The sequence below is a fragment of the Setaria viridis genome, chromosome 1 (assembly GCF_005286985.2).
Source record: "Setaria viridis chromosome 1, Setaria_viridis_v4.0, whole genome shotgun sequence".
Lineage (NCBI taxonomy): Eukaryota > Viridiplantae > Streptophyta > Magnoliopsida > Poales > Poaceae > Setaria > Setaria viridis.
The window spans coordinates 37,186,781-37,206,153 of record NC_048263.2 but is presented as its reverse complement, the minus strand read 5'-3'; the positions used below and the strand labels follow the sequence as shown (position 1 = coordinate 37,206,153).

Below are 19,373 nucleotides of genomic sequence, written 5' to 3'. Positions count from 1 at the left end.
CCCTGTCACATGAAATGTTTAGATACTAATTAGAAGTATTAAATATAGATTATTTACAAAACCCACTACATAGATGGAGGCTAAACGGCGAGACGAATCTATTAAGCCTAATTAGTTCATGATTTGACAATGTGCTGCTACAGTAACCATTTGCTAATTATGGATTAATTAGGCTTAATAGCTTCGTCTCGCCGTTTAGCCTTCATCTGTGCAATTAGTTTTATAATTAACTCATATTTAGTCCTCCTAATTAGTCTCCGAATATTCAATGTGACATGGACTAAACTTTAGCTCGAGGAACCAAACACCATCCAACACGGCCGAAAAGAGATGTCGCAGCTGCACAGCATTTTGTGATCTGAAAGGACTTAACCATGGAGCAAGGACTGAACGGAGGCTACGCTGCTGGCTCAACAGTTCCCTATCACAGTACTAACTGCTCGTAACAGCCTCCATAGGGCGTAGCACCATCTCTCGCCCTCTGAACTGTCATGTACCAAGCGATACAGAGCTAGTAGTACTAACTGTTACTCCATCAGCAGAAGCAACCGTGACGCATCAGAGAAGCAACAGTAGTGGCGGCAGGCTTGGCTGTAAAGGCGAGCAGCGGCGATACGCAAGGACGGTCGAAAGATCAGAGCTCCGGCGCGCGCGAGGAAGTTCGCCGCGCTGGTCCTGAAAAGATGCTTCGTTCGTTTCAGGCTTCACCAACACGTGACGCTCGCGATCACCACCCCGCGCCCCGCGATCGATCGCTAGCAATCATCCGAGCTCTGCCTGTGGTTCTGCCCGGCGCTTTTCCCCACCCCGTCGTCGGGACCAGGACGAGCCAGCCGCGCGCGCGCGATCAGCAGCGAGTGTGGGGGACAGACCGTGAGGTCCGCAGCGCCGCGACGTCGAGGGCACTGTACGCCGCTTGACTTTAGAAGCACGCCATCGTGGTACTGCTACTGCTGCTGCTGGGCCTGAAGGGAATCGCGCACGCCCCGGGTTCAGAGAACCCGAGCCCGTGCGGCACCACTGGGACTGGGAACACGGGAAGCCTTTCTTCTCACCTCAAGGCGCGAGTACTGGTCCCCGATTAGCGACGAACCGAACGAGGCTTTGACCGGTCTAATCCTGCTCAGGCGCACATGTGAGATGCCGTTGGGAACCACAGACACCGCATTGATGGATTGATTAAGCAGCAGTCGAGTTTCCGACGAGCTTGTTCATCGGGACGGCCCGAGCGAGACGGGGTGGAGGGGTGCATCCCATTGGCGGCGAGCGATCGGGGGAGGGACGACACGACTCGTCTCGTCGGCGCGGAACAGCCGCGGCGGGACGACGGACGGGTGGCCTCGCCCCACGCATCGAATTCGATTGTTCTGTCCCCGAAAGCGGGCGGCGGCATGGACCAGCGCGCGGTTTTCCTGGGTCGCGCCCACCCCGCCCGCCCGACCCCCACGCGGCGATGGGCTCGGCGCTCGGGCCGATTCCCAGCCTGGGCCTCCTAGAGCCGGGTGTGGTCCGGTCCTCCGCTCCTTCGCCGTTTCCGCCGCGTGGGAATCTAGTTCGGGGTTCTTCGACGGATCACGGATGGCGGCTACGCGCCTACGCGCACGGACGGGGAACGGCGCATCGCCGGCCGTGTCGCGGCGTGCGGGATCTGAAAATCGCACGGGATGACGAGATCGTTCCCCATGCAGCCCGGTGGCAAGTGAATCTATCGGCCGGGGCGCGAGCGAGCGGTCAGCGCCACGCCCGGAGCCCATGCCGATGCCGTGGATGATCTCCGCGCCGCAGAGACGGTAGAGCGGGTGACCGGGAAGGCATATGGGCGGTTGACTCCATCGTGGACGCTTGCTCAGTTTGAGGTTGCTCCAGTTCTGGCGTTCCCTCGTGCTACGGCCTACGGCTACGCTATGCGATCCGCGGCCTATGGCTACTTGCCTACGCCTCCCTCCGTTCCACTCGGATCACGGATCTTCTACAGAACGGCGATGCGGACAGGAGAGGACGGAAATGCAGGCCACAGTTTTCCGCTTCATCAGGCACCTAAATAGAGAATCCAAGCTCAGTCCCCCAGGAAGTTTTTTTAGTTTATTTTCTACGCGAGATTACAATACGAGCAATTTCATTCCGGGAAACAGGTTCGGATGCGACTGCGAGCTAATCTTGGAGGTATTTCACCTGCTTGCCCAGCCAAATCCCCCGTTTCATGGATCGGTGGCGATGTGCCACAAGCCTAAGCAAGTGGTAGCAGTAGCACCCTACAACCACGCATTCTAGTATTGCTTTTTGCCAAACGCATGGGTTTTCTTTTAGCTTTGGACAATAGCGGGAGAGCGCCCGCAAAGAGATACCGCTCGCGGAAAGCCAAAGCGTGGAAGAGATCAAGAGAACATTTGGAATCAAACAAGCAGTTGGTTTCTGATCTTCTCCTAAAAAAAGTCCCTACACACCCTTGCCTTTCTCTCCAAAACTTTGCCTCTCTTGTCTCAATTTTTAATGCATCCGTGCCTTAGTGGCTCTCATGTGGAACAGCATGCAAGCGCTACTGCTAGGGCACTTTACAGCGTTTCACCGGCGAGCATAGTACGAGCAGCCGTGCTTTGATTAGCTGGGTAAGTAGAGGTTACAATCGGTGATGGTACTTGAGAAAATGATAGCACGCACGCTCAGACATCTTTCTGCAGCGGCACGTAAGCACGGGGGTGGGGCACAGGGCCAGGGAATTTGTCCAAAGTTATGCCCTCGCGAACAGCAAAGAGACAGGGTAAAAGGTCGAGCAAATGAGATTTTTATGGACAGTATCTGCGCACGCACACACACTCGCAAAAGGAAAAATAAAATCTGACAAGCGAGCAGCTTTTGTGGGTTTGTTAGGGGCACACTTTGCCGTAGCTCCTCGTCCTTTCCTCCTTTGTTACCGTTAACCAGCGAGATGAGATGAACCATGTGGGCGCATTCATAACTCTAACGATTTAGGATGTGTACGTAACACACGGCATAATTGATGATGAGGGCATGAGCCCCTGGACCAGGCGACGAGCTAGCCACGTCAGAACCGATCCATGCGTCTGTTGGCACACGGCCCTACTACTCCCTTGTGCAATTCGATCAAGTGGTCAAAGGCGGCCAAGAACTCAAGAAGTTAGTTTCCTGCCTAATCTCAGCCTAATCCTCTTGAAAAACGTTGATTACGCGAAACATCGCCGAAAAGATGAGGAAACGATCGCTTTTTCTCTCGGTGCTCGGTGCGCGAGTACAGGAGGCGGCGATCATGGCGGGGCGGTGCACGCGCGGGAGGGAGGGAATAACGAGCCTGCCAAACCGGCAGCAGGGCCGGGGAAAACTTTGCTCCTCTTGCTCGTTTTCTAATCGCTACTCCCCATCCTCATGTTCCCTGCCACCTTTTTTTAAAAAAAAACTTTTAGTACGAACTACTAGTGCCGTTAAAATACGGCCCAGCTCGCTGTTCAACCAACGCGCGCGGGTTCCGACGCCGGAATGGAGTAAGTTTGTGGCAATTTGTCGCTTTGGACTCGTGTTTTCTTCCCCCCGATGGGGGTTTGGTCGCCGTGCATGCGCAGAAAAGAACTCGCATTCGCGAGCTCGGAACGGCAGGTCGGCATGTGTGGGTCTCAGACATTCCGGTGATAAAATTATGAAATACCAGTGCTACTTGCTAGTAGAATCTGTTGTAGATCAGGTACTGAAAATTAACAATAATTCAGATTTTTTGTAGCATCGAAACCTTTGGTATCGAGAACCAGATTTCATGGTCATTTCTCACACCTCACCCCACTGCCACGGGTATTCTTGGTAGCATACGTGTTTCACGCACTTGAGCTTTCCGTTGACCTCAACACTTTTGCCATCTGCTGTAGTAGTATCTGTGCCCGGTAGCGCAAAGAGGAGGACGAAAGATATGGTCGGATCGAGCGATACCGACCCGGCGACCCGTACGCGACCTGCTGCCGCCTGCCGTTTCAGGAATATTCACAGCTACGCCGGCGCGCAGCCTTTCCTCGCTCACCCTACCCCTAGCAGATTCCCCGTCCTCTTGTCACTCGTAATCGCACTCGCAGAGACATTTGTGGTAATTTCTGGCGGCCCTTTCCCGGATTCCGTTACGGGTTAGCACGAGACTTGGCGGAAGGCGACGGGCGGGGGAGCCGACAAGTCACTGCCTACCCCATTCCCTCCGGGCAAGCAGGCAGCCGCCACCCAACATGTCCTGTATGTCCTTTCACTTCGGAGAGAGAGTACAGTAACCATTCCCTTCTCCAAATGAACACCATTCCTTTCGAAACGGAGTAATAAGCAACGCCCTGAACCTCACGTCCAAAAAGGAGGAGAACTGTGCGCGAACACTGGACGAAGCAACCTTGGCAACGAAAGAAACCGATTCCGATCGAGTCAGTGACTGACCGCCACATTATCAGCTGAGAGCTTGACCGATTCCGGATTTTCAGTTTAGAAAATACTGCCCTAAATCTACTGGCGTACTGCATACCACGCGTATCTGCACGTACATACGGGGACGTACCGTTGTATGATACCGTATATAATTTAGGCCGATACATGGGTGTTTTAAAAGCGCAGCATGGGTGTGGTACAATACTACAATACATTATCGGAATACCAGCCGACCAAGCCCTGAATCTTTTGTCTGGCCCTTGATGTCGCGGTACGTGCAGCGTACATCTATCTGAATCTGATCGATCAAAGCTAGCCCAGCGTACGTATAAATAATTCCTGGTATAAACAATGGCCCGGCGCACGGATACGGCCAGCCAGGCTAGCCCTCACATCCTGCTCTGTATAGTGTACGCAGCTCGGCCCCGGGGGGGGGGGGGGGGGGGGGGGGGGGGGGGGCGCGATTGGGTTCCCTCGGCTGTCTAATCGTGCTCCTCCTCTTCACCAAACACGATCGCCCTTCACAGCGCACCGTTGCTTAGATGATAAAGGCAAGCAAACAAGGGATGGTCCAAATAAAGCTTGGGCCGCGCTGCCACCTCGCCTAAATAAAACACTCTCCCACGCACAACCACCACGGCGCCCTGCTCCTCCTCCTCTTCCTCCACCAGCTGCTCAGTCCAGTCCCTCCTCACTAGCTGAGTGAATTAGACTGCTCACTAGCTCAGCTCAGCTCAGCCCAGCTGTGAAGAGTCGGAGTGGTGGTCGCCGGGGAGAGTAGAGACTAGAGAGCGGTGTTCAGCTCATCAGCTGAGCTGAGCTTGGGAGGGAGAGAGGGAGCTTGAAAGAGGAGGAGAGAGGCGGCGAAGATGATTACGGGGGCGGACTTCTACCACGTGATGACGGCCATGGTGCCGCTGTACGTGGCGATGATCCTGGCGTACGGGTCGGTGCGGTGGTGGCGCATCTTCTCGCCGGACCAGTGTTCCGGGATCAACCGCTTCGTGGCGCTCTTCGCCGTGCCGTTGCTGTCCTTCCACTTCATCTCCACCAACAACCCCTACACCATGAACCTGCGCTTCATCGCCGCCGACACGCTGCAGAAGCTCATGGTGCTCGCCATGCTCACCGCATGGAGCCACCTCAGCCGCCGGGGCAGCCTCGAGTGGACCATCACGCTCTTCTCCCTCTCCACGCTGCCCAACACGCTCGTCATGGGCATCCCGCTGCTCAAGGGCATGTATGGCGACTTCTCCGGCAGCCTCATGGTGCAGATCGTCGTGCTCCAGTGCATCATCTGGTACACGCTCATGCTCTTCATGTTCGAGTACCGCGGCGCGCGGATGCTCATCACCGAGCAGTTCCCGGACACCGCGGGGGCCATCGCCTCCATCGTCGTCGACCCGGACGTCGTCTCGCTCGACGGCCGGAGGGACGCCATCGAGACCGAGGCAGAGGTCAAGGAGGACGGCAAGATACACGTCACCGTGCGCCGCTCCAACGCCTCCCGCTCCGACATCTACTCGCGCCGCTCCATGGGCTTCTCCAGCACCACGCCGCGCCCCAGCAACCTCACCAACGCCGAGATCTACTCGCTCCAGTCGTCGCGCAACCCCACGCCGCGGGGCTCCAGCTTCAACCACAACGACTTCTACTCCATGGTCGGCCGCAGCTCCAACTTCGGCGCCGCCGACGCCTTCGGCATCCGCACCGGCGCCACGCCGCGCCCCTCAAACTACGAGGACGACGCCTCCAAGCCCAAGTACCCTCTCCCCGTCGTGAATGCGGCTCCCGGGGCCGGCCACTACCCCGCGCCCAACCCGGCGGTGGCCGCGGCGCCCAAGGGCGCCAAGAAGGCCGCCACCAACGGCCAGGCCAAGGGCGAGGACCTCCACATGTTCGTCTGGAGCTCCAGCGCCTCGCCGGTCTCCGACGTCTTCGGCGGCGGCGCGCCGGACTACAACGACGCCGCGGCCGCCAAGTCCCCCCGTAAAAGTAGCGACCTTTCCCGCCGCGATCTCACCACGTACCCCCGCCTTGGGGAGCGTTTCTCGGGCTAATTTGTTTGTTCTTTGTTTATTGAAGTGGATGGAGCGAAGGAGCGGGACGACTACGTGGAGCGCGACGAGTTCAGCTTCGGGAACAGGGGCGCCATGGACAGGGACGCCGAGGCAGGGGACGAGAAGGCCGCGGTGGCGGGCGGCGGCGACCCCAACGCGGTGGCGGCGCCGACGGCGATGCCGCCCACGAGCGTGATGACCCGGCTGATCCTGATCATGGTGTGGCGCAAGCTCATCCGCAACCCCAACACCTACTCCAGCCTCATCGGCCTCATCTGGTCGCTCGTCTGCTTCAGGTCCGTACTCGTAGCAACCACCAATACGACATGCAAGGGTGTGGCCGCACCCGGTGATCTAGCGAGGCAAGCCGTTTGATCCCCTTCGCTGTTTGGATTTGTTGGCGTCCTGCAGGTGGAACTTCGAGATGCCGGCCATCGTCCTGAAATCCATCTCCATCCTGTCGGACGCGGGGCTCGGGATGGCCATGTTCAGTCTCGGTCGGTACCTGCCGCCGCCCAACTTCCCTAGTCCCTACTTCTTCTATCCAACAGTAGGATGAATTACCGGGCGGCGGCTCGTTAACTAACCCATCGCGCCGGCGCGCGTACGTTGCAGGGCTGTTCATGGCGCTGCAGCCGCGGATCATCGCGTGCGGCAACAAGGTGGCGACGTTCGCCATGGCCGTGCGCTTCCTGACCGGGCCGGCCGTGATGGCGGCCGCGTCCTTCGCCGTGGGCCTCCGCGGCACGCTTCTGCACGTCGCCATCGTCCAGGTACTTTGGGTGGGGGGAAAAGGGGGAAGAGGGACGGATAGATATCATACACACACTGATGCACAGCGGGGAAAGTCTTTTGCTGGTTGCTGCCGCCCGCGCGCGTCGGCCAGCAGCCAGGCATCATCGCTGTGCTGTTTCTTTTCCTGGTCCCCCTCTCTTTCTCTAACGCCGCGGCCTTTTGAGGCCAGCACAAAAGCTTCGCCTTTTTTTCTTGTTTGCTCACCGTGCTCTGCTTGTGTTTTCTTGCTTTGCAAAATGGCGGAACGAGCAGGCAGCGCTGCCCCAGGGCATTGTCCCCTTCGTCTTCGCAAAGGAGTACAACGTGCACCCTGACATTCTCAGCACCGCGTAAGTGCCCCCCCACTTCCCCCCGTGTCGGAGAACACGACGCCAGCACGGACAAAAACCAAGAACACCGCGATCTGTTCAAAGATTCTCTCTGCAGTCGCCGCTGACACAGGCGCCCTGTTGCTAACCCACCCCTTTTTTTTCCTGCTTGCAGAGTCATTTTTGGCATGCTCATCGCGCTGCCGATCACGCTCGTCTACTACATCCTGCTTGGGCTGTGAGTGCCACGCCGCCATTGCTGTAAAAAGGCTACCACCACCGAAGATCAGGGGAGGAGCAAAAGGAGGACAGAGCTAGCTACAACGACACTGCTTGGCTTGGCGCTTGCAAAATGAGTGACTTGTTTCTTTCTTTCTTTCTTTTCTTCTTCTTTCTTTTTTCTAGAAGTAGGTATGGGGGATTGGGAGGATGGAAAGGGGAAGGTGGACAAGACGTTAGCTAGCTAGGACGACAATGGTGAGGCAAAAGGCACCAAAAGCAGGTACAAGTACAAAGCTTGAAGGGAACAGGAGATCATCCAGTTTCAGCAGGTCACGAGTTGTGGGGTTTCGGTGAGGTGAGGTCTCTCAACGGGTTGTTTTGGGGATTCTGGTTGGCCGCCTGACCGCTGTAAAATGGACGCCATTCTGACAAGAGATCAATCTTGCTTTGCTCATCTCATGAGTTTGATGAATTGAGATGGTACTGTCAGTTTTCTTGGTAACTATATTTGATCAAATGGATCCAATCGCCAAGCTAGATCGTGCATGTCTAGTTCCTTGATTCCTCTGCATCAAATTTTATAGTAATGTTTCCTTGAATTGATACTGTTAGCAGTTTTACATTTCCATGTTTCAGTGACCAAAATAGCTGCTCACTGCAAGTCAAAGCCACCAAATGGACAACCGGTGGTGGTTGATTCGCTAGGACTTGTCGGGTAGAGTTGTGTGCGGACGAGTTGAGTCGCATACGTGGAGATGGCACCGGAAATCGGCGAGTCCGCAAGTAATCATGGCGATTTTTTTTTTGGCTTTTGGGTGAGCAAAATCAGGTATTATTGATTGTTGAAGCCTAAATTGCGGGTGATTAGGGGAGATTATTGAATCAAATCATACCTCTTCAACTAAAGAATTGTGCCTACTTCACCTATAATACAGCTGTTTCGAGGAAGCTTGCGGAGTTGCCAAGTGTGGTATTGCACCTAGCTATTCCTTTTCCTTTTAAAAAACAATTCTATTTTAATGAAACAATATATTGTTCGACTGTAGATTGATGTTGATTCAACTCTTCTCGTCATCTACTTTACACTAGAAACTCTACCATAGCCACAACACTGGAGGAGTGAGTTATTGTTGTGTGCCTCGTCACGCCTCTCACGGGTTATGAGCTCAAACCCTCTAACATCCCTCAACCAATCCCATCCACATCAAGTAACCAAAACCCATAATCAGTATCACCCAGGATGCCTTGCTCCTACCATCGTGCCTTTGCCACGTAGGACGTTCATAAACCTGAACTATTTTTACACCATGACACCTCAACCTATGTCCCAGGTGTAAAACTTGACCATTTCTCAAAAGACAAGTTTAGGGTCTGTTTGGTAGAATATGATTCTCTGATAAAAGTGATTCTTTTTTATTCTCGAGCGTAAACTCTTAAAATCAAGATGGGGCATCCCTTCACAGAATCAGGAGAAACTACTCTTTTCAACTCCTAGCCTTTTAGTTCATTTCAAAGAATCACTTCACGGAATCAGCAGAGAATCACTTCTCTCTAAAAATTGTTTGATAGAGCTACTTCTCAGTAGAGAATCAGCTATGGAAGCTCTCCCAAACATGACCTTACAATTTGTTTAGTGATTTGCTTTTTAACTTTCTGCCCTCAACTAAATAGCCGTGGGATTCCTCCTCCTAAACAGTCCATGTTGATTTAGTTAGTTCATCCGGATTGAAGAAATCATAAAAAAAAAGTTAAATGGGGTCACGGTCGGTGCAGGGCATTATGCGCTAATGTGGGATTTGATGTGGACCTGTGGAGCATATCCAGCGACAATCAGGCCCCGCTAGGTTGCTGTCGCATTAAGTGCTTTGTTGGGTCCTTGTGCTCCCCTAGTCTCTTTACCTCCCCTCATAGCTAATCTGTTGCCTAATCTCTTCTATAGTTAGGCTGCGATTGCATTCTTTACATGGCATTCTAGCTGTATATTTTCAGTTTTCTTCTGGCAAAGTTACTTTTATACCGGTGAAAGAAAAACCCTACTACATCCGGTCTAAAGTAAATTTCTTTTATCTCTCAAAATAGGTTAGCTCCATCGTAAATTCACTTCAATTTTATGTACAAATTGGTTCATACGTAAATTTTATTAGAAATTCTCTATGTCCTGTTTTAGCAGTGAGCTGATCATGTAATCCATGCAGAGGTTGGAACATGATTCCATTTTCTAAAAAAGTTTTTGATGTGTAATGACTAAATAATGTACACACATATTTGTGGTGTTCTTTTTACAAATTCTCAAAAAAGAGAAAAACATTGATGTCAAACATGCCAAAATATGTGTATTTTCAAAGATCTAACTGATTGCATACTACTGGAAGAATAATAAGCTAAAGACGCAAAAAAAAATGATAAGACTTAGAAGAAGAAAAAAACTCAAACCTAGGTGCAAAGTTCTACCGTAAGGAATCTGACAAACTTATCGATGCCCACTTTGCACATCTACTATCTTCATCCTTAAATATATTATGATTAGCATAAACTAATTAATTTAACAATAAACTGTTTTGCATCATATGTTTAATTAAAAACAGAGGCAGTAATTGAGATAATTGACTCGGCTTTTGCAAAATAGTGTGAGTAGCTTAAGGTAGCCACAGCAAACTACTCGAAGATGGTGACAAGCAGATCCGATTTGAACGGAGATGAATCATGCTAGACAGGTTTTGTTTTATGTTATTATGGAATATGGGCAGGGCACATGAAAGTACAGAACATATGAATATTTTATTGGCTAACGAATGGCCCGTAAATCTTGTGCGAGTGAACAATAACAGCAAAACAAATCACTGCCTTAGATTTAATCATTTAAAGCTGATCATGGCATAAAAATAAGAGGGGAAGTTGCCCATCAGATGACTGATGACAGGAAGCCCTCGATGCACTGTTTCGGGAAGATGCTTGGTCTCTGGCTCTCCGCTTTGCCTCTGTACGAAAAGTTGCAAGTGACCACAGGTGACGCCGTGACAGGCCAGCTCGCGGCTTGCATGCAGCCGTACTTGCTGGCTGCAAACAGTCATCCGCCATCTTTGCTGACCCTAGCTAGCTTGATCGACTCGGCCGTGGCATTCCTCATCTTATCTATCATTTATTTTCCTAAAGAAACATGTTGATGCACGAAGCAGAACTCGTGCCTGCGTATCTGTATCGTCTGCCACCCCCAATGTGAGGAAGCTACTGAATTGGCGTGGAATCGAAAACTTTGTTCAAAGCAAGGTGAAGCATGAACGTATCATGTGTGATTCCTTTTATTATTAGAGAGAGAACATCATGTGTGATTCCTGGTGTTGAAACTTGAAGGTCCCCCCTTATCTCGAGCTAAACTGATCACAAGCTCGATCAGTTCAGGCTCGACAGCGGTCGTGATCAACCCTTTTCCAAACAGTGTATCCATTGGCCGTCCCAAAGCTATTGGATCGATCCGATCGAATGATCGATGAACTTTTGCTTTTTCAGAGGCAGTGGAACAATCAACAAGAAGGACACACACACACACACACACACACACACACACACACACACACACACACACCCAGCGTCGGGCGCGCGATGCATCAACCAGCCGGCTGGTCAGAGATTCCGGCGACGAGAGCGCAGCGACGTGATCGGACAATGGGAACGCGACCAGCGTGCCGGCTGCACGGATCGGAGTCGTAGCCGGAGGTGGCTTGCTTGCATGCACGGGAGGGGAAATCCGGCGAGCGAAGGAGAGGCGGCTGTCAGGGACTCATGATGGTGTGCCTGGAAGGAGGAACAAGGGGACTAGGGGAGATGGGTAGCCCGTGAGGGCACTCCCCATCATGTGGCCGCAGGGGATCGATGGCGAAAGAGAAAAGCGACCCGGCGAGAAAGACGATGCAAACTGTGGCATCGGCACCGGTACGTGCTAGCAGCTACTCTTGTACACTTTTGTCGCTAGTGCAGCCTACGCGTACAAAAATACTGCTACCACACGTACAGACTACAGAGGTGGAGCAGGAACACGTCACTGGCATGTGGGACGGTTCACAGGGCCAGCCAACGGATGCGATCCCCACAGCGGCGCGGCAAATCCGAGTGCTGGACGGACGCTACCCTTGCCCGTGCGTTCCCAAGTCCTCGATTCTCGTCGCGCGCCGTGCCGGGGGGCGCGAGGACCAGCTCGTACACGCCGCCACCGCGGATCAGTTGCGAGGCCTTTGCTCGCCCGGCGTTGGGCATGGGCGCACATGCCGGCCGGGCGGCCTTCCATGGGCTCGCGTCGCGGCTCATACCCCCCGTTTCCCTTTCCGCGAAAGGTTTCGGTGCCCGAAAGGCGCCGGCACGCGGGGCCGCGTCCTGCGCTGGCGCCACACGCTAGTCCTCGTCAGCGAGGCCCGCCCGGTCGGCCGGAGCCCGGAGGGGCCGGCCCGGCCGGCGCCAGCGCCACGGACGCCATGTCACGCGCACATCGGCAGCGCGCGGAGGCTGTTGGTCGCGGTCCCTGAGCCACCGATCTGTCTATCCGGAGAATGGCGGTGGCCTAGGCCGGATCCGGCATCTGATCCGGTGACTGGATGTGCCTGCCGTGGTGTGCGCTGAACGATGGGAGGTGGCTTTCTTGCGCGCCCCCTGACACGGACGCGGGGCCGCGCACAGTGTGACATGTCGCGGTCACGGCGCGCGCGCCGTGCCATGCCGCCGTTCCCGTTTGCTTGCTCGTGTCAGTTTCCACGGGACCGGCAGACGTAACTGTGGACGAGCAGTGAGCAAACTGGCACCCCAGCGTGTGGCGGCTTCTGAGGTGTCTGGTCGCTGGGGCCCTGCCGAACGATCGTGGAACCATGGGGGCCATGCCCCCGCCGGGGACGTGAGAGATCAAGAGGCGACGAAAAAGACGTGATCCTGCCTCCTTATCGTTTCTTTCTTTCATCGCAACACGGCAAGAGGTAGCTAGTGTCTGCGAAAAATGCCTCTAGCAATTGGATTATCTGTGCTAATGTTCCCCAAAATCCCTCACCCCCCCCCCCCCCTTCCCCCTCCTGATTATGCCGACTCCCAGGCATGATCGCCAGCCTATGATGTCGCTAACCCATGTCGGCATCGCATTACAGATCTTTTCAGACGGGATCGGGACACCATCACCAGGGCTTGCGATCTCGCGGTCGCGGCGGGCAGCGTCAGCCGGTCCGGGTCCGTTACAGGACGATGAGGCACGCTCGGCGACAACGGCCGCGTCGCCGCTAGCAGTTGCTGGACGCGAGCGCTCGCGTAGGCCGTGGTCGTGGCTCGCGGAGGCCCCGAGCTCGCTGCCGGCCGTCGCCTACTCGCCTCTCCCCCTCCCGTGCCTCCCCTCTCGTGGCGCCCACGATCACTGTAGCACAGCGAGTGCCGCGCCGCGCGGCGCCACAACGCCTGTGCAACTCCAAGGCCGCTCGCTGCCGCGCAGACCGCAGTCGCATTGCGAGCGAACGCCACGGCTATTCTGATTGAACTTACCAGAGGCCGCCGCAGATGCTGCGAGAGCCGCCGGTTGGGACAAGGACGGGCGGGCAGTCCACTTGGATTGGGATCCGATATGGACCCCGGTGCTGGGCCCCGGGCGAAGGTGAGGGGGACACGTGGGCCTGGGCCCGGAGCTTCCGGCCGTCGGCCTACCGAACAGTGTGGTGGTGGGTGGGGCAGGCGGCGGCAGCAAGGTAGCCCCACATGGACTTTTGTTCTGCCCTCATCTTGCTGCCTCATTCCGGCGAAGTCACCGATTCACCATGCACTTGCCTGACCAGGGACTGCTGATGGCAGTGCTTGTTCTCGGGATGTAATTTAACCATATGATTACAGTCACAGCAACTAGTTTCACTACATTTTGGGATGCAACTTAACCTGAGACAGACAGCTGAGTGGTCGACCTGTTCTTAGCAATACATCTCAGCCCTGGTCGATTTGTACGTACGGTCACACATGGCCCGTCCCTCTCCTGCTCCCCTTCGGCTCACGCGACACGACGCCCCGAGAGCAACGGTGAAAGCGAGCAGGCGCCAACATCTTGACCACACAGACGTCCAGCTCGTGCTCCACACCACACGAGCGTTAATCCTTGTAGTAACGCGGCGTCAGTTTCACCTCCATCTCCATCCCCAGGTACAGGACCCGTCGCATCCCATGCCAGCCTTTGTCGCCGCTACTTGCGCCCCTGCATTAACGCCCGCCATGGGCCATGCCCCCCCGTGTGGTGATGGCTCAACGGCGCGAGCTGGCTGGCTGGCCCATGGCCGCTCCTCTACTACCCCGCAATCAATAAAACAGTCGCGCTCGTTCTCTCAGGTTAAGCTAGCTATCAAGTGAGATGCACGAGGGGAACTCTCACGATGCGGCAGGGCTGCTGGTGGACGATCGATCCGTTCCAGCGAGTCGTCTCCGTCGACAGCGTATTGTACGCCGCGCCGAGGCGTGCGCGTGGACGCCGACGCGGCGCCTTCAAGGCTCTCTCCGGAAGGCGGAGTGGGCGCGCTCCGGCGCCTGCCTGTCCGTGCGCGCACCGCGTCGCCGTCGCCCGGCGCGGCATGCGTCCACGCGGATTTAATGCCGCGAAAGCGATCTCCCAGGCCAGGCGTACCGCCACGCGAGGTGCTCCGTCGCGCGGTCAGTGCCACCACACGGTGGACAGCAACAGCGAGCGAGCAGGGCTGATAGCAGGAGGGGACCTGATCGAGCTGCCGAACCGAGCGAGCATGCACGGGACCATGCATCAACAGCGACCACAAGCCCACGAGCGCAGCCTGAGCCACGCACGTACGCCGGGGAGTAATGGCCTAACCCATCGGGTTTACCCTGTCTGGCTGTCCCTGATCAGGTGAACCATGGAACGCTGTTGCAGTAACTGATCCATGGTGCGTGGTGTCCATTGTACATGCACGGTGGTCCCAGATAGGCTGAGGACCTGCGGATCCAAACGACGGCTCCATGCTCTGGACACGATCGCAGAGAGGGACCGTGTCATCTGCACAACAATAATCGTCGTTCTGGGGCTGCCAAACAGCCTCCAGGAACAATCAGTTTCAGTCGCAGCCAATGTTCAGCCCTGTGCAACCAAACCATCCAAAGTTAATCTGAAGCTGTTCCGTTTGCTGAATGTAAGATTAGCGAAAGCACACGTCACGGAGCAAGGTCTTGCAATTTGCAGAAAGAAATCCATATCCTGTCATCCTGTGGTTATGCCGTTACTAGATGACAAAGCGATACTGCAGCAGCTTTGAAGGCCCTGGCTGGCCAGACAGGAGGAGCGCATCGTGCAGCTGTGGTAGGTTTTCCATGGAGCTCTTTCCATGTTCTCCACGATGGGGGCACGCCCACGAATCCGTATTCTCATAGGACACCTGAATAGGACGGGATGTACACCCACAAATACTAGCTACAACAAGATAGTCTCAGACGCAGTACGAATTAAGCAACGGCATCGTTTGTACACTAATGCGGCATAGCATATACATCGCAATAGCCCAAAAAAGGTGGTGCGTGAAGGGACGTAAATTATGCGCCATGTCTCTCGCGGGTGCGAGACAGCAAGTGGACACTAACCCTGGCCTGCCGCCACTTGAGCTATCCTAATCCTAGTACTATAACTTTCCCCCGTGTAATCAGCACATGTCCTGAGGATCAAGAGCGAGCGAGCCGGGTATTTTAAGGTGCGGGTGCTCTTTTTTGTCGGGAGCCTTTGGTGGAAGGCAACAAAACTGCTTACATGTAGTGCATTATCGGACTGTGTCAGGTAGATGAGATGTCAGCTGGTGTAGAAAGCAAAGTGAAACCATTTCACAAAGGGTCTGTCAATTGACGATTTAGGCTTGCGCTTTCAGACGCAAAGTGATGGTTAAAAGGTTCGTGATGTATCACCTGTCAGGAGGATCAACCGAGAGTGATGCCAGTGGATTTTTGGCGTCAATCATTACTGATCTTTAGTGCTAACTGCAACTTTCTGAGAGATTATTTGCTGTAAGTGAGGAAGCGATTCATTATTGAAGAAAAAATATTTTGGCGGGAACGAAACCGCAACAGACCATTGGACCCTCCACTCAAGTCCCGGACGCACTTGGAAGTTAGCACATTGAGTATTGCGTGTTCAGTGGCATCTTTCAATCGCGGGACCAGATCTCAGGCGACATCAAGCTGAATGGAGCCTTAAGCAAGGTTCAGTGTTCCTGCAAATGTCATGTTGGACTCACAACGTCGCAAGCTAAACTGGTCCGACAGAATGGATTGACCATCTTTCTTTATCTTCTCTGATGTATGTAGATCGATGGAAATGCCGACAGGTTGGTAACTACCACGAAATCTAGATGGGGTTTGGTTATTTTTTTCAGTGCCACCTTTGCAGCTATTGTAAGATAACTTCCTTACTCTTTTTGACAAAACATATCGATGCCCATAACGGGCTTACAATCGATATGAACAAAGAACGGACTGTTCGTACATCAGAGAAGGCAGAAGATGAAGCAGACACACCCACAAGGCTCTGCACTGGAACTTTCAGAAAGCTTGGTACCATTCCCATAACTCAGGACCTCTCTAGCTACACCGCATCCAGATCCTCTGAAAGCCACGCCTGACCTAACGGAAGAAGCAAGATAGAGTGCATCACATGACAAATCATTCGATGTATCAGTTGATGAATTCCATCATAACGAAAAGATAAATAGCAGGACAGGCATCAGCTATCCACATTTAAAAGTTGCTGCAGCACATCAGAACCGACGTGAGCAAATGATCGATGATGGAACATGTCGCTGCTTCGAATGTTCATTTCGATGGTAGATTCCAGCTTCTCCTACAGACATTCACAACCGGCTTCAATGGGGTGTCAACCTGTGGAATCCGGTGAACAGTGGCACAGAAGAAAGCACTGTAACTGTCGGCTCAGTGAAATAGTAACGCATCAACGTACTGGTTGAAAATCCTGCATGGACAGTCAATCGACATTGAAGCGTGCAATGCGTGCAGTAATACTGTGTCCATGCAGTAATCAGAGACTTATCTTTTGCACTGTGAGAAGTTAGTCTTGTAAATCAAATTGAAGCGGCAAGGATATGCCTAACACTGACGTGATATGAGCGACAAGGAAAGCAATGAATTAAACGCAATCATTTGCTCACTGTTTGCACAATGATTAGTCGCATGATGAGAGTGACCAAATTCAGTGGATTCTTATCGTCTTACTGAAGTGTTGGCCGGACACCTGAAGCTTTTTATCAACAAGGCCAAAAACACTCCCTGTTTCCTTTCATCATAAACTTTTCAGAGTGAAAGGATTCCTTTTGGTCAAAGGGTAGCTCAGAGGTGCAGGTTATAACTATAATCTCGCCGGTGGCTAGTATGCCTAAGCCGCCAAAATGCAAACTGCTCTCCCTCTTGTTAGACCTGAAGCTGAAACAGGCGATTGGCTAAAAGAAGGCTATTAGGCTGGACTTTCTGCCGGTTCTTTCTTATCAACACAATCAGTGCTCTCTTTATGACTGTATATCGTCGTACTGTACGCTATGGAGACCTGACCACGTCATTATTTGTGCGAATAGTGTGCTACGGCTGCATATGTGACTTTGAGCAACCAAAACTCTGATCGTCGATGCAATCATATGACATCCGCACCTGAGACGAGATGTCTGACCAGGCGTTCAGAGTGTCATCAGTGGAAGCATCACCTCAGTTAAGAGACAACCCAGAATCCAAATCTTGGAAAGAAAACAAGACGAAAGCAATAAAGCAACAATCAATGCAAAACTATAAGATACGCAAGTGCAAGATGACCTTAGCAAGGCCTCAGCAGTCAGCGCTAAATATATTATCCGCGCTCCGCAGATCGATCAAGCGCTTAGCCTTTTGCACCCAGGAGCGCCCTAGAAGGTGAATTGTTAGAGCAGAGCGAGGACGAGGGCGAGGGCTAGGGCTAGGGCGACAACTTGATCGGCCGACCATGGCGATCCGGTGGGGTGCTTAATCGGTGTCCATGGCGGACTTGCGATTTCGATGCGCGGGCGGCGGTTTGATCTCGTCGTGCTTTTTGCATCGGTGGGCCGTGCTTGTATCTCGCGATCTCTCTGTCTCGTCGTCGGCGGCTTCTTTGTTTGGGTCGGGTTTCGTGTGATTACATGTGGGCCGAATAATTTATGTTCTTCTAGGGTTTTCCTTGTCGGGCCTTTTCTTTTTGAGGGCACCTTGTCAGCCTCTTTTAAGAGTCTCTGGACCCGCCGCCGAACAGATGGGCCTCTTTGTTGCCTTGAAAAAATGAATGATTCGGCCGGCAACGTGTGGACAGCAGCTGGGCCTTGTTGCGTGGACTTGTGACCAGGGCCAACCAAACGAGACCCAAACCTCTCGAGGTCAAAATTTTATTCTTTGATCTTAAAAACTTTATGCTCGTGACAAAATACGAGAAGAAGATAAGATAACTATAGGCAACGAGGCCGCGTTCCCGCCTACGCGTTCTACTTCCGTACGCGTCAGTCGTCGTCCTCGCAAAAGCCAATATCTGATGCTGGAAATTCACAACGCCTTTGCATGACCTTTGCTCGAAAGCAACCGTGGGTACGGCCGCGTACCCAAATGGAGGAAGTTGCCGCGAGTCATCGAGCAACCCTCTGGGACGATCTCATCTGCCGTGGACACGATTTCCGTTGCCCCTTGCTGAATGCTTGTTTACTGTGGAAAAGTTGGTTGAGAAATCGAGCTTCTTTTGAGCCATGAAAATCAAAGCTTCCATTTACCAATCTATTTAATCACGCTGACCGGAACCGGTTAATAGCACCATTATGGTGTTTTATTTTTTTAGTACTGTGCCTAAGCAACCGATCAAAACACCAAAAGGGTAAATAGTACCTAATTATCCTGATGAACTAACGTTACTATTCCTTTTGGACCGGAAGCTTATATGCCAACGAGCACAGTACATATATGGCGTATGCGGTTATCCACGCACGCAGGTACAGCTAGATATTCGACAATGCAGTTGCGCAAACGTCGGCGCCAGTAGGCAGGGCTGAGTGACAAGACAAATAGCACGTCGAAGCCCGGCGATAACACCTGTACCTGACGCGCGCTGCGCAACCGCCAGCTTCGTCGGCGACCTGTGCCCGCGCTGTCCTTCCAATCCACTCGGCAGAGGCCGCCCGCCGACCCCCGTGCACGGCGCACATCGATGACGACGGAGCATTGCCGCCACCACATTTTTCTTTTGGATGGTTTCCGCATCATATTATTTTCCGCCGCATCACGTCCGTGAGAATAATATGACGCGGAAACCATTTTTTCCCTAAAGGACTTGCAATTTTTTTTCAGAGTTTTAGGGCTAAATAAATCTAAATAATCTGTCTACGTACCCCCACTGTCGATGCCATCATGTTTTGCACGGGGCCGAGAAATTCACTTGCCTGCACGATCCGTTAAGAATCTATCGAGAAAAAGTAAGCGAACGTTGCGAGGCCCCCGGGCCCGCGGCTCCCGGCCCACGTCAGCGAGCCGCGCCAACCGTTGACTCTACTACGGCCTCGTCGAAACCACCTCCCAATAAAACCCCCTTCGCCCG

General features: G+C 53.4%; 1 protein-coding gene across 1 annotated transcript; it reads left to right on the top strand.

The window, feature by feature from the left end:
• The first annotated feature begins 4,882 nt into the window (after positions 1–4,882).
• On the top strand, positions 4,883–8,243 carry LOC117837799 (auxin efflux carrier component 1a). Its single transcript, XM_034717571.2, has 6 exons — positions 4,883–6,399; positions 6,490–6,760; positions 6,876–6,961; positions 7,080–7,237; positions 7,512–7,588; positions 7,743–8,243. Exons 1-6 carry the CDS (start codon positions 5,274–5,276, stop codon positions 7,807–7,809), a joined length of 1,785 nt encoding a protein of 594 aa, XP_034573462.1. The 5' UTR covers positions 4,883–5,273; the 3' UTR covers positions 7,810–8,243.
• The last annotated feature ends 11,130 nt before the right edge of the window (positions 8,244–19,373 follow it).

Bases quoted from the DNA above. Each gene is read 5' to 3' on its own strand.
- LOC117837799 (XM_034717571.2), top strand. From the start codon at position 5,274: ATGATTACGGGGGCGGACTTCTACCACGTGATGACGGCCATGGTGCCG. The intron at 6,400-6,489 runs GTAGCGACCTTT...TGTTTATTGAAG, and splicing joins CGCCAAGTCCCCCCGTAAAA to TGGATGGAGCGAAGGAGCGG. The intron at 7,238-7,511 runs GTACTTTGGGTG...CGGAACGAGCAG, and splicing joins TGCACGTCGCCATCGTCCAG to GCAGCGCTGCCCCAGGGCAT.